General features: G+C 32.4%; 1 protein-coding gene and 1 non-coding gene across 2 annotated transcripts; both read right to left on the bottom strand.

The window, feature by feature from the left end:
• Positions 1–1,425: 1,425 nt before the first annotated feature.
• On the bottom strand, positions 1,426–1,497 carry TRNAM-CAU (transfer RNA methionine (anticodon CAU)). Its single transcript has one exon. It is a non-coding gene; the product is annotated as a tRNA-Met (tRNA).
• A 4,678-nt stretch (positions 1,498–6,175) lies between these two features.
• LOC131657389 (large ribosomal subunit protein uL14mz-like) lies at positions 6,176–9,114 on the bottom strand. Its single transcript, XM_058926801.1, has 3 exons — positions 8,955–9,114; positions 7,036–7,127; positions 6,176–6,847 (listed from the first exon to the last, which is right to left on the bottom strand). The coding sequence occupies exons 1-3, from the start codon at positions 8,986–8,988 to the stop codon at positions 6,473–6,475; spliced, it is 501 nt and encodes a 166-aa protein (XP_058782784.1). The 5' UTR covers positions 8,989–9,114; the 3' UTR covers positions 6,176–6,472.
• Between the last annotated feature and the right edge of the window lie 3,638 nt (positions 9,115–12,752).

Raw genomic sequence — 12,752 nt, 5'->3', positions numbered from 1 at the left:
TTTGTACAAATTTGTTGTATTAAGCATGTCTTACCCTATTCAATGAAGTGTTTCTGCTTATCTTTGCTCCTTTTTTTTAACTATGGATGATGAATGCCAAAGCTTTATTTAATGTCATGCATGCATGCAAGTACTCAAAAACTTGCAGTGGACCTTGATTCCTTGCAATCAAAGTTACTTACAGTCACTACAATAAGTTCATCTAAGCTATTGAATATAGATCTGGCAGGTTACATAATGATTTTGGAAAAATCTTCTATCAATCTTAGAAAATCAAACAACTAGCTCAAAATTCAAAATACCCAAAAGTGAACACTTAATTGTTGTTTATGAAGAGACTACGCGTATCAATTTCTTTTGTATTGAGCAAGTGAACTTGTACATTTAAATGATTTTAACCTTAATATGTGAGGCAAGGAGACAAGTCATTAAATTTTGGAAAAGTTTTATATCCCAAGTGAAATAGAGGTGACCGATTATGAGGAGGAGGATGACCAATTTTTTTAATTTTGACTAACATATTTGAGAGAAATGACTAACATGATATATTTTAAAAAGTTATATATAGAGGCCTGGAGACAACACCTACTATACATTCTTTTTCGTTTGAGGGTATCAAAGGCATCCAACTATATTAATCGAAAGAATCAGTTTGTGTGTGGGATCGAGACAAAAGTGAACACTTAATTGTTGTTTTTGAAAAGAACATATCAATTTCTTTTGTATTGGGCAAGTGAACATGTACCCATAAAGGATTTAAACCTGTAGGACAAAGAGACAAGTCATTAAATTTTTGGAAGAGTATTATATCACGAGTGCAAGAGAGGTGACCGATTATGAGGATGATGATCAAATTTTTTGACTTTGACTAACAAATTTGAGTGAAAAGACTAACATAATAAATTTTGAAAAGTTAAGAGTTCAAAATAATTTACTTTTTTAAATATAACACCAAATTGAACTCTGAATATATACTACATAAAAAAAATATTAAACTTAAATAAAAATATTTATCAATATTAAATAAAACACCAATGAATAATAAACTAACACAATATACTAGATTAATAAAAAAAAGTAAACAAATATTAGAATCTATGTTAATAAACTAACACAATATACTAGATTAATAAAAAAAAGTAAGCAAATATTAGAATATATGTTGATTCATTTTTATTTTAAAAAATTTATTTAAAAGTTAAAAACAAATTGACTTATTTTTACAAAATGACATGTACAGAGTATAAAATGTTCATTATGAAAATGTAATTAATAGTAAAAAGTATTCAAAAGTAATGGAACAGTCGCCAAAGCTAAGCAAACATTCAGTTTCGTAAACGACAGGTTGTATTGTATGAAAAAACGGTGATAACTTATAAGCATTCATGTCGTTCATAGAGCAAAATGCAGAAAAAATGAAAAAAATATCAGAGCCTGGTTTCGATCCAGGGACCTGTGGGTTATGGGCCCACCACGCTTCCGCTGCGCCACTCTGATTTGTTGATACCAATTTCGTAAAGCCTAAGCTATAATAGTAAACTTCTACCAATGTTAATTTGTTATCCAATGGTTGCATAATTTTTATATGAACTAAAATCTAATAAAGCACCTCAATTTAAGTCACTAACACACAATTTCATTTAACAATGAAGGGATAAGAATGGAAGAAAATAGTAACAACAAATTGAATTGTAAAAAGTTTATAATTTTCATTGAAAGTAACAAGTTATTTTTTGAACTGAAAATTTATTACATTGAAACAACAACAAAAAAATGCCAAAAGATAATCACAACTATCACGAGGACTTTGTTAATCTTCTTTTCACTAGCCAAGTTTTTATTTATATTTCAATCATCTTTTACCCTGTTTTTTTTTTCCAAAGTCATTGTCAAATTACTTTAAAAAAAATACTTATTCACTTCACATATAATTAACATTAAAAAAAAATTACTTTTTCACGTAACAACTTCGAATTATCAATGCAATAACAACTTCACAATAATTGATTACCGGTTCTTTAGCGCATCTACTCACTCTTAAAACCTTAGTGAGAAGACCTTTAATTACACAACCTAATTACTATATCCATAGACAATTACGATTGTGATAAATCATTCAAATAACAAGAATAATTCGGCTATGGTGAAGTATCCCTACTTCTAGGTGATATTCATTACCTCATGTTCTTAATCAGATCAATGAATAATAGCAGTCCAACTTAATTTACTCATGCAAAATCAGAATTCATTTGTCCGACAGGTAAAGCATGAAAAACATATATGAGAACGAATCAACAATTAAGAAACTAACATTGTAATTGCATCAATAAAATTGAATTCATTATATTCCGAAATAGCGACACCCCCTAACAATTGGGAGTTTAGCTATTCATAATATTTAAGGAAAATATAGTATTCGGTGTAGACATTACATATAATGGATGAAAAATAAGTCTTCAATTGCAAAAGCTCATGAAAATCTGGATTCCAAGCATAAATATGTGTTATTCATCCAGGTACAGTGTTCTTTGTCGTCAATTGTCTCCAAAATTCAAGAACATGTGCACATAACTCTCCTCTATTTTTTATTTTCTCCTTTTGGCCTTTCTGATCTAAGATCCACAAAACTTATGCCCACACGCGTTTTGGGAGGCATCTGGTCTATTGACACGCGTCTGAGGACGCACATTGGACAGAGGCATGCATTCTGGCATGCATGTGGGAACTGGTACGCGTTTGGCCACGCATTTAGGCAGTGACATGCATTATAACATGCATGTGGAAAACTGGCACGCGTATGAGCACGCATTTGGCCAGGAAAGTGTAATTTTTCTGCCCCACACGCGTCTGGGAATGCATTTGGCCAGGAAAACGTGATTTTGCTGATCCACACGCATTTGGCCAGTGTTCCATGACTCTTGCTCTATTCTTCGTATTTTGTCCTGCAAAACACACAATACCTTTCCCAAAACGATCAAAAGCATGAGACGCTATCTAATCAAACAAACAACTTTAAAACCATGACATCTTAATATAAATATCCTCATTCGGTAAGGAAACCCTTCAAAAGACTAAAAAACAACTGATAAATAAACATAGGAAAAATGTGAATGATCAAATAACAGTCCTCATGGGACCGATATCTTTATCATCACTTGTTATTGAATTAATTGTGTATACTTGCACAACTCATCCACAACATAACTCGAGATATTTAAATTGTCTAACTTATGGTATGATGTGATCTTTGGCTTTCACCTCTAAGTTAAAAAAATGCTTCTGTTTTTTTAAACTTATATTCCATATTTTCCTTCCTACTTATACTTAGGCAAAAGTCATCGACTTCTAAAATTCCTCGCCAAGTCATCAACCTCTCATTTAAATCCTCCTTTGAGAGGCAAAAAGTATACATCTTTGTGTTAGCTCTTGGATGTGTTTCATAAGAACATCCAAAACTAAAGTAAAAAACGGTAAGGGATTGAGGTTAAACCTTGGTGTAATCCTATTTTTATGGGAAAATTGTTCGCCTCTCAGTCATATATCCTCACACTAATCGAGACTCCCTCATACGTACCATGGATAGCTCAAATATAGGTAACCCTAACCCTTTCTTTGATAGGGTTTTTCAAAAACCTCTATGGGCACTCTATCATATGTCTTCTCCAAGCCAATGAAAAATAAGTACAAGTCTGCTCCCAAAGCATAAAATCAAATTGATGATCGATAACTTGAGTCTCATTTCTTAGTATTCATTCAATTACTCTTTCTCATGATTTCATGGTATGATTCATAAGTTTAATCCTCGTATACTTTACACAATTTTATATATCCTTTTGTTCTTATAGATCGTAATTAAAGTGTTTATTCTCCACTAATCCAACATTTGTTTTGATCTCATAATTTCGTTAAAAAGTTTAATGAGTCACTCAATGTCTCTATCTCCAAGACTTTTCCACACTTCAATCGATATACTGTCTAGATCAATCGTCTTATTTTTTGTTTTTGAAATCTTGGTATTCGGCCTTGCGACCCACTAATCCAAGAGGACGAATCTCACTGTCCGCTAGTGAGAGCCCCATTTAAAGTCATGACAAATCTCTATATTGACTGACCCAACACAAGAAATTGCTAACTCCTAGCAAGATTGAGATCAACTGACTTATTATTACTCATATTCTTCAATGTTTTTTTACCTCGTATTTTTTAATTAAATTTTTCTTTTCTATTTTACTGTTTGTTAGAATACATAAAATATAAATAAAATAAAAAACATAACAAATAAACAATAAACCGCCACCACCCATAAATCATGCAATTCAACATTTTGTCTTTTAAATTAGAGTATGTAATAATACATGAAATATAAACAAAATAAAAAAATAATAAAATAAACAATAAAGCAACATTCTTACGCTATGTTTGGGAGTTTGGAGGGGAAGGGAGGGGAGGGTTTTGGAAAATAGGAAGAATTGAGTGAAAAGAATAAAAAGATTTTGGGTAGAAGGGTTTTGGAGGATTTGATTTTATTCATAACACCAAAAACCCCATAAAATGGGGAACTCAAAAATTATATTGAAGGAGGGTTTTGGAGGGTTTTGGAGGGCTTCCGTAAATTTTGCAAATATCGTTTAGGTTGTTATACTATTTTGAAAATTAAAAATTTTGTAATAATAATGAGTCTTTTATCATTCTAAACAAAATCATCTTTTCAAAAAATGTCAAATATTTTTCTATATTATTTTAAAAAATCGATTTCGGAAGCCTTCCCCTCCCCTCCCCTCCAAACTCCCAAACATAGCCTTAGGGAAATTTAATAAGTTCTTTGACAATAATAATTTCTCATATCAACAAACAAACAAAGAACACCTTCCTAAATTCGACTCATGGGATAATTTCTCATATAATAAAAGTTTAACATGTTCACTTACTATACATGACTAATGTCGAACATGAAATCCTCACCAGACGTAATATAAAATTTGTTAAAAACATCAAATGAAAACATTACTAATGAAAAATATTTTATAAAACAATTAAAATGGATTAATGAAATAATTTAAATGGTTAATTTATAAAAACTCTTTGTCATGAAAATAATTAATGAAAAAGAGGATTATGAAACCAGTTTTTGCTGTTTGTTTATGGGAAATAATTATACTGGAAACCCAAAAAAAAAAGGATTAATGAAATAATTAAAATGGTTAATTTATAAAACCAAGTGTTACTCTTCATATTCCAAAACTTATCAAATACTTGAGTTGCCACCTCCTATAAAAATGTAGTGAATTGGTAGGATTTGGTTATCCCATCGTCTGCATAATGGTAAATGACCTGGGCTGTCATACCTAAAAGGATTATAAAAGCATCAGTATTAAAAAATTCATATTAGTGCAATAGATAGTATGATAAAATAAATTGTCATTTTCATATTATAAATGACCTCTTTTAGACAACGTTTGTTGTGGAAGATTTTGGATTATTTTTTTTGGTTGTGTATCAATATAATGATCCCCCTTCTTGCTTGTAATCCTGGAAAGTGGCACATAGAAACATCTCTATGTATGTAAAGTCCTTCCCAATTCAAGGATTGTCTTTGTGATTTATTAATGATCATCGCATGTGAGACAATGATCGGGAATTTACGGCGGCTTAGTTTGAAAACTTACTTCTTTTATCTATAACAATAAATTCAAAATGCTCCTTTGCAGTGGATGAAACCTTCCATTTATGGTGTACTTTGACAGCGACTTTTCATAGTTCTTTACTGTCATTGATGTCCTTGATAAGCTCGAAGGATTGGGCCATGACAAACAAAAGATGGACGATAACAAAGGTAGCAATGGGAAGAACAAAAACGCTCAAATCTCGTTAAAGAACATAGAATACCGAAGGATATGAAACATTAACAAAGGAATATGTGACGGGAGAGATAAGATGTGGTTAGCGAGGGTAATAAAATATGGTAAAGAGTGGAAAAGGATGCAAATAAACAAATGTGTGGAGAGAGATTAGTCATTGGTAGGATGCGATTTTCTGAAATTTTTTCTGAAATATACAAGTTACGTATGTGCAAGAAGAAGAAAGTACTCCATCAAACATATCTATAATATTTAGACACGCATTGAACTCTATACATATAAAGAAGTTGACAATGTGAAACGATAAAAGTAAAAAAGAATCACATATTATCAAGAGAAATCAAACCCAAGTATCACATTATGAATCAATCAAAACGAAAAATCCTTCAGAAATCATGTTACACAAATGAATGTCTTACCTCTAAAAAAAATGAGGTTAGAAATCAAAACAACTGCTCATTATTTGAGTAGAACTATTCTAGACCTTTTCTGTGTCTCCTCATCATTTGTAGATTAAATACTAATCTTACACTTCATGCCAAAAAGCTCAAATTATATGATGAACATGTGATATTAGATTCCACAAAATTTTGAGGATGACTCTGGTTTTTCATCTATGCAATATGCCCGGCTAAGGTAAGGATCTTGACATGCTTCTTCTGCCTCAGCTCATGAGGAACTGGTCCGAAAACTCTGGTCCCAATGGGCTGCCCTTGCTTGTCAACAAGCACGACAGCATTGTCATCAAACTTGACCTCACTGCCATCACACCTCCCCTTTGGCATTGCTGCACGAACAACTACGGCAAATACAGTTGATCCCTTCTTCACTTTTCCATTGGGATGTGCTTCCTTCACCGAGGCTTTTATCATATCACCTAATCTTGCTCCTTTCTTCCCTTTCAACGCGTGTATGCACATCACCTTTTTAGCCCCAGAGTTGTCCACAACCTTCAGAACGGTCCTCATCTGTATGAAGGTTCGCTGTTGCTGCAAAAAGCGAGACAATTTTTTTTCTTCAGGAAAGAATCATACCAGTATGTGTAAGAACTAAGAACGGATTTGTGACTCATTTTAAGAATATGTGTCTCTTTGTAATACCGTGTTTGGCAAGCATAAGAAAATAATAATAATTATAATAATTGAAACATGATCGTGCAACTGATTCCTACACTTACCTGGGAAAAATAATTGCTGCATGTCATCTCATGTGACGTGGTAAATAGACCAGGGGAACTGTTGCTTAATCCACCGAATAGAGAACGGCCCACTAATTTGGTTTTTCAACACATGAAACAATGAACAAATAAATTAATAGATATATTACTAATAAATTGATAAAAATATCATCTTATCAACATAAGTGTTCTTGAGCTCATGTTTGACTTGTAAATAGGGGAGGGGAGTATCACTGAAAGGAATGCAGACTCAAATATATACCAAGATAGAGTTATACAGCTTAATATATGAAATTTTAGAATGGTTGCAAAATGTAGTGGTTAAACAAGAAGCCGTAACTACTTTTCAATGGTCTCGGAAAGTTGGAGCAATTCGTAACTACTTATCTATTTCTGGAAGAAACCGTAACCAGTTATGTATAAAGACAGTCCTATAACAAAACCGAGAACACAGAAATATCATATAAAAGTTCTAAACGAGATGAAGAAGCTTGTGAGTTCATAATTCTTGGAATTTTCCTGAAACTTGTTAGTTCTAGGAAGGGAAGGGTGTGAGTGTGCACTTATGAAAAAGCATCATTTTGTGGGGTTATTGGACTTGTTCTAAGTAATAGATATCTTGAAATTGTATCTAATTGCCAACGAAAGTTTATAAAAGTGGAGTATAGGCCTTGACTCTTGACTTTGGAGGTCCCTAAGTTTTCTTCATTAGCTCAAATCACACAACAGATAAAACTATCCAAGAGATATACTTCAAAGAGAACAGGGCTAGCAGACATGGAACACATTGTAAGAAAAAGATGCAGGAATGCAGAATACGATTGCATATGATACATACAAATATCAGGGTAGTTCAGTACTTCAGCAAAGCTAATGACAGTAAAGTGAAGGAGCATCCTAGGCTGCTAACCTAGAAGAAATTTAGCTTAAGACAAGCCACATCTGGTCATGTTCCCACCCAAATCTCAGTGAAAGCCAAAATTTACAAGAAAACTTGGAGCCGCCAAAAACATGGACTTTTAACATTTACCTACAAGGATATGGTACCGGAGATTTCATTACCGGCTATGATACATGGGTACTTCTATATGGCTACATTTCCTTTCCAACATACATCATTATAAGTTCTCATTTTGTACACATGTCAGTTTAGTGAGCATATTATCGTATTTTTTCTAAATTTTTTACCATAGAATACATGTTGATGTAGCTTACTTTCCAAAGCAATGAATCAATATTACTCAAATACAAGCAAGTCTCAATAGTTTGGTAATTGGTACTAAATTAATTTTACTTTGTTACTAAATGAAACATACAAGTTAATTCTTTTGAATATAAAAAGCAAACATAATATTTTAAAAGAAAAAAACGACTAAATTCAATAGCGTACTATCATATCCTGTGCCCTAGGCCTCTTGTGCCTCCTAGTATATACTATGATAATTTCGGACTTTGGGTCAGTGTTATCAAATATCCGCCATGGCAGCGCTATGGCAGATATACATGGTGGTTTTTGGGCTCGCCACAAGGTCAACATTGTAGGTTTTTCCACTATAACGGCGCCGCAAAGTGGCTAGTATGGCAGGATTTTGTGTCTCCGCCATAGACCGTCATCAACAACACTGCTTTTGAGTAAGCATCAAATTCATTAACAATAATTGTGATACCGGCGTCAAGTGAAACAAAAATTGTGGTTGCATAATAGATTCAACCTTTCAGAATCCCAATAAGATTCAAAACTCTATAACCAGTTAACCACAGAGATCACCAGAAACACCAAAACTGAAACAAAATTTCACCAATCTTCAACATACAACAACAACAACAACAGTAACAACAAAACGGGCTTTAAATTCAATTAAACTACAAAAACTAATTTAACACAAATAAATTAGGGTTGTAAAAATGAATGAACATACCACGAGAACATCTGGAAGCAAAGGTTGCAGCCATATTGGAAAGTTGTATTCTGCGAGCAGAGAGAGAGGTTACGAAGTCGGAGAAGAGAGGGAAATGGGTGTATGCAGCACTCACATAGTAGAAGAAGAAAAAGATGATTTAGGTTTTTTTTTTTTTTAATAAAAAACCTTTTTCTTAATTCTGACACTATATTAAAAAAATAAAAAATATTATCTATATAATGGATAAATATTTTGAAAGTACATGTGAAAACTAAATAACTTTTTAGTTCATTTGTCTTAAAATTATTATTTTTTTAAAATATATTTTTTCTTTTTATATAATTTTTGTTCAAAATTCAACATTTGTTTAATCACACTTATAAAAATACTCTTACTTAATCTAACATCAAAAACAAATATAAATTAAGTTTTTATTTAAAAATGAGAAACGAGTATGTAAGTCCAAAAAATGAGGGCAGAGCGGGTGGGTTTAATAGAGTCGCGAGCCTAAAATTCTTATTCTTCATGTAAATGCTCTACAAAAGGTCAATTATTGATATTGAATCTTATTTTTCGCTCGTCAACTCTAATTAAGCAAATGCTCTACTTTATATGTTTTTTTCTTGTCACTTTTTACCATTATCGGGTTTCCTTTTTCTAACCTTTTTTTTTATTTTGCAGACAACGTGAAATCAAGATATTTGTTAAAGAAGTACATGCTAGAGAAAATTGACTCTAATTATCAAGTTCAAATAGCTCAAACTCCATGTTACTCAGCATTGTAGACTTTAAGACCAAACATTGTAGATGTTGTAGGCATTTCACAACAAAAAGGATTATTCTAAAAGAACAAACCTCATTGATTTGTGTTTCGTGTCGGCCAAATGCCCAATAAGGCAAGGCCCAATTATCTTGCTCGCTCTGTCAAGTCCAGTGTATAAATACCTTATTAAATGGTCTTCAGGTACACAATCTTTAATCTTCACTTTCACTATGATTATCTTGAACCCTAACTAACTTGGGCATTGGAGTGCTAATCATGCAGGCACCCCTTTGGATATTCACATCGGAGATTAAAGACACTAGTTCAAGATAAAAAACCTCTGATTCCAAAAGCATCACAATAGCAACTTTTGGATCGAGACGTTCATCCCAATAATTGCTTGTAAAGCTCCGCTCCGTCGTAGCTTCCGCCTCTATTTCTAGTTCCACCACAACACAATTCGGATGTATAATCTTTAAGGTTAATGAAAAGGAAAGTTGATAAAGATTTTATTCCATGCGAAGAACTCACCCCTCTTGTTGAAGTGGAGAAATGGTGACATTCATGGTCGATGCCCCCTATCACCTTGCAACCTTCATGCCATAGTACTTGAGGCCAATGCTACTAGAGCATTTGACTTTGGTCCATTAGGAAACATAAAACCATGGTTGAATGCATTTATTATGTGGCAAAGTTGATTCCCTCAAATACTTCTTGTTCATGACAAACATAAAGTTTTCTTTTAAACAAAAAAGAATATGATCCAAGCTTTTCACATATGAAAGGGGAGTAAAGGTTATGCTTGCATGGATCAAGAGTATGAAAAAGTATGAAAAGATATTCAAAATGTAAGGTTTCACACCTTACTAAATAAAGTTGAGTAGGAGTTGGAAGCCATCGTGAAGGAGGTGGAAGAACCAAAGTCTCCAATCTATAACTTGTCCAAAGAAAATATAACTACTAACTCTCGGGCCATCATTTTGTTCGAGTAAAATAAGGTTGTCATAGAAAACGTAAAGAAGGACAGAGAAAAGTTTTCGTAGGCCCTTGAAATGGCTTTATTTTATAGATAATAAGAGGAGACCAAAAAGAATAAAAGATAATTATTTTATGCTCTTCAAGCTAAGCGTGATCAATTAGTTAAGAAGAATTATGATATTGTATTTTCTATTATTATGGTAGAACTCGAATCTTCCCATAATGTTATAGCTAAAATTTAGTTTGTGAACCTTTAGATCGAGTTACAATTTGAATGGCCCGATTGCTGCAAAAAAAGTGCATGATGGAGAAAATGTTAGAAGATGATGAAGTGTCTATATTAGGGTCGTAGTGGTGTACTTGATACATTTTTCTTTGTTTTATTTTCGTAACACTTGAACTGTTTTTTTAGGGTTTTTTAGGGGTGCGGTTTTTACCTCGTGTCTTTGTTTTAATATTTGAACATCTCGCATTTTGGATTGTGGCACTCTTCCTAGTCCTTTTGCTTACTTTAATTATTTTAACGCTTCTAGTATCTACCAAGTAATTAGAGTGATTTTGTATTATTTTTTCACATGTCTACTCGACAAGGGCTTCGCCTTCTCCAACCAAGATGTGCTTCTTCTCTACCTTTTATACAAGTGTTTCTTAAGTAAATATGGTATTTACTCCCTATTGTTATTCAAAAAGTGAGGTTTATGTACCAGCCTAGGATCATAGAAAGTCCTTAGACGCTTTTGTAGTGAAAACACTATTATTCAACTTTTATTGATTGGTTGTCTCTGGTCTCTAGATTAACATTTACATTGGTTTATAGGTTAACCTAGTATAGCCTTATGGGTCACATTATAAGGGGTGTACATTGGTCAGTTTGGGTAGGATTTGGCCAAATCTAAAACCCAAACCATATAGGGTATTTTGGTTGGGGTGATGCAAAATAACCACCAGTTATTTCGTTGATCGGTTTGGGTATACCCGTTAGTTTCTTAATTAAGTTGGGTTAAATAATGGGTTACTCATTTTTTAAAATATTAAATTATTAAATAATGAGTCGTCGTTATTATTTACAAAATTTACTCCATATTTTTATTTTCTTTAAAAAATTCATGTAATTTATTTTAACTATTTTTTTAGCATCATAAAATAAAAAATGATAATATTAAATAATACTCCCTCTGTCCCAAAATAAGTGTCATTTTAGCCATAAAAAGTTGTCCCAAAATAATAGTCTCTTTACTTTCCCAATGACTAACTTTTACCAATTGTACTCCTTATCTACACTCTTTTCAAGTCATGACAATATATAACAACCAATAGTAATTAAGGGTAATTTTGTAAAGATATTATCTTTATTGATTAAATCATTACTTTTCTTAATCTGTGTGTAACAACCTTAAACGACATTTATTTTGAGACGGAGGGAGTATGCAACAAATTAAAACTACTTGACTTAAAATATCATATTATTATCAAAATAACTATAAAAAAAAAGTAGAACATTCAAAATTAGGCTATGTTTGGATGGATGGAGTGTGATGGAATAGAATGGAGTGGTATTTAATCAGATTCCATTGTTTGGATTTATAAATAATGGATGGAGTGGAATGAAATATGATGGAATCCATTTCATCATATTCCATCATATTCTTCAATTTTCATTCCATCCAATTTGGGGTGTAAGCAATAGGATGAACTAAACTATTATATTCTGCTATGTTAAACTATACAATATACACAAACAATAAAATGAAATCTCAATACCGCTCCGCTCCACTACATTCCATCATGTTCCACTCTGTTCTAGTTCATCAATCCAAACATAACTTTAAAGTCATAGCACATTAAAATAGTACATATTCAAGAAATTAAAAATAACTCAAAAAAGCCCAAAACATAATCCAAAAAGAATTTTAACTTATAAGTACATTTCCATATTCTTGCAGCTCTTGCTTGTTCAATAATTCACTTAAGCCTTTATCAAGAGAAAGAAAACTATTTCTTCCTATGCCTTCTTGATAGCACCACACCTTGTATTCAAATTTTGAACTGCATTTTCCCGTGACCTGTTGCAGCAT

This window comes from Vicia villosa, linkage group LG3 (genome assembly GCF_029867415.1).
Source record: "Vicia villosa cultivar HV-30 ecotype Madison, WI linkage group LG3, Vvil1.0, whole genome shotgun sequence".
Lineage (NCBI taxonomy): Eukaryota > Viridiplantae > Streptophyta > Magnoliopsida > Fabales > Fabaceae > Vicia > Vicia villosa.
Note: the sequence above shows the minus strand (reverse complement) of the source record. Positions and strands in the feature narration are given on the sequence as shown.

What these genes read in the sequence shown, in the direction of transcription:
- LOC131657389 (XM_058926801.1), bottom strand. Translation starts at nt 8,988, where the DNA reads ATGGCTGCAACCTTTGCTTCCAGATGTTCTCGTG. An exon ending in TGCTTCCAGATGTTCTCGTG is followed by an intron (nt 7,128 to 8,954) that starts GTATGTTCATTC and finishes AAACCAAATTAG; the next exon opens with TGGGCCGTTCTCTATTCGGT. An exon ending in GCAGCAATTATTTTTCCCAG is followed by an intron (nt 6,848 to 7,035) that starts GTAAGTGTAGGA and finishes CGCTTTTTGCAG; the next exon opens with CAACAGCGAACCTTCATACA.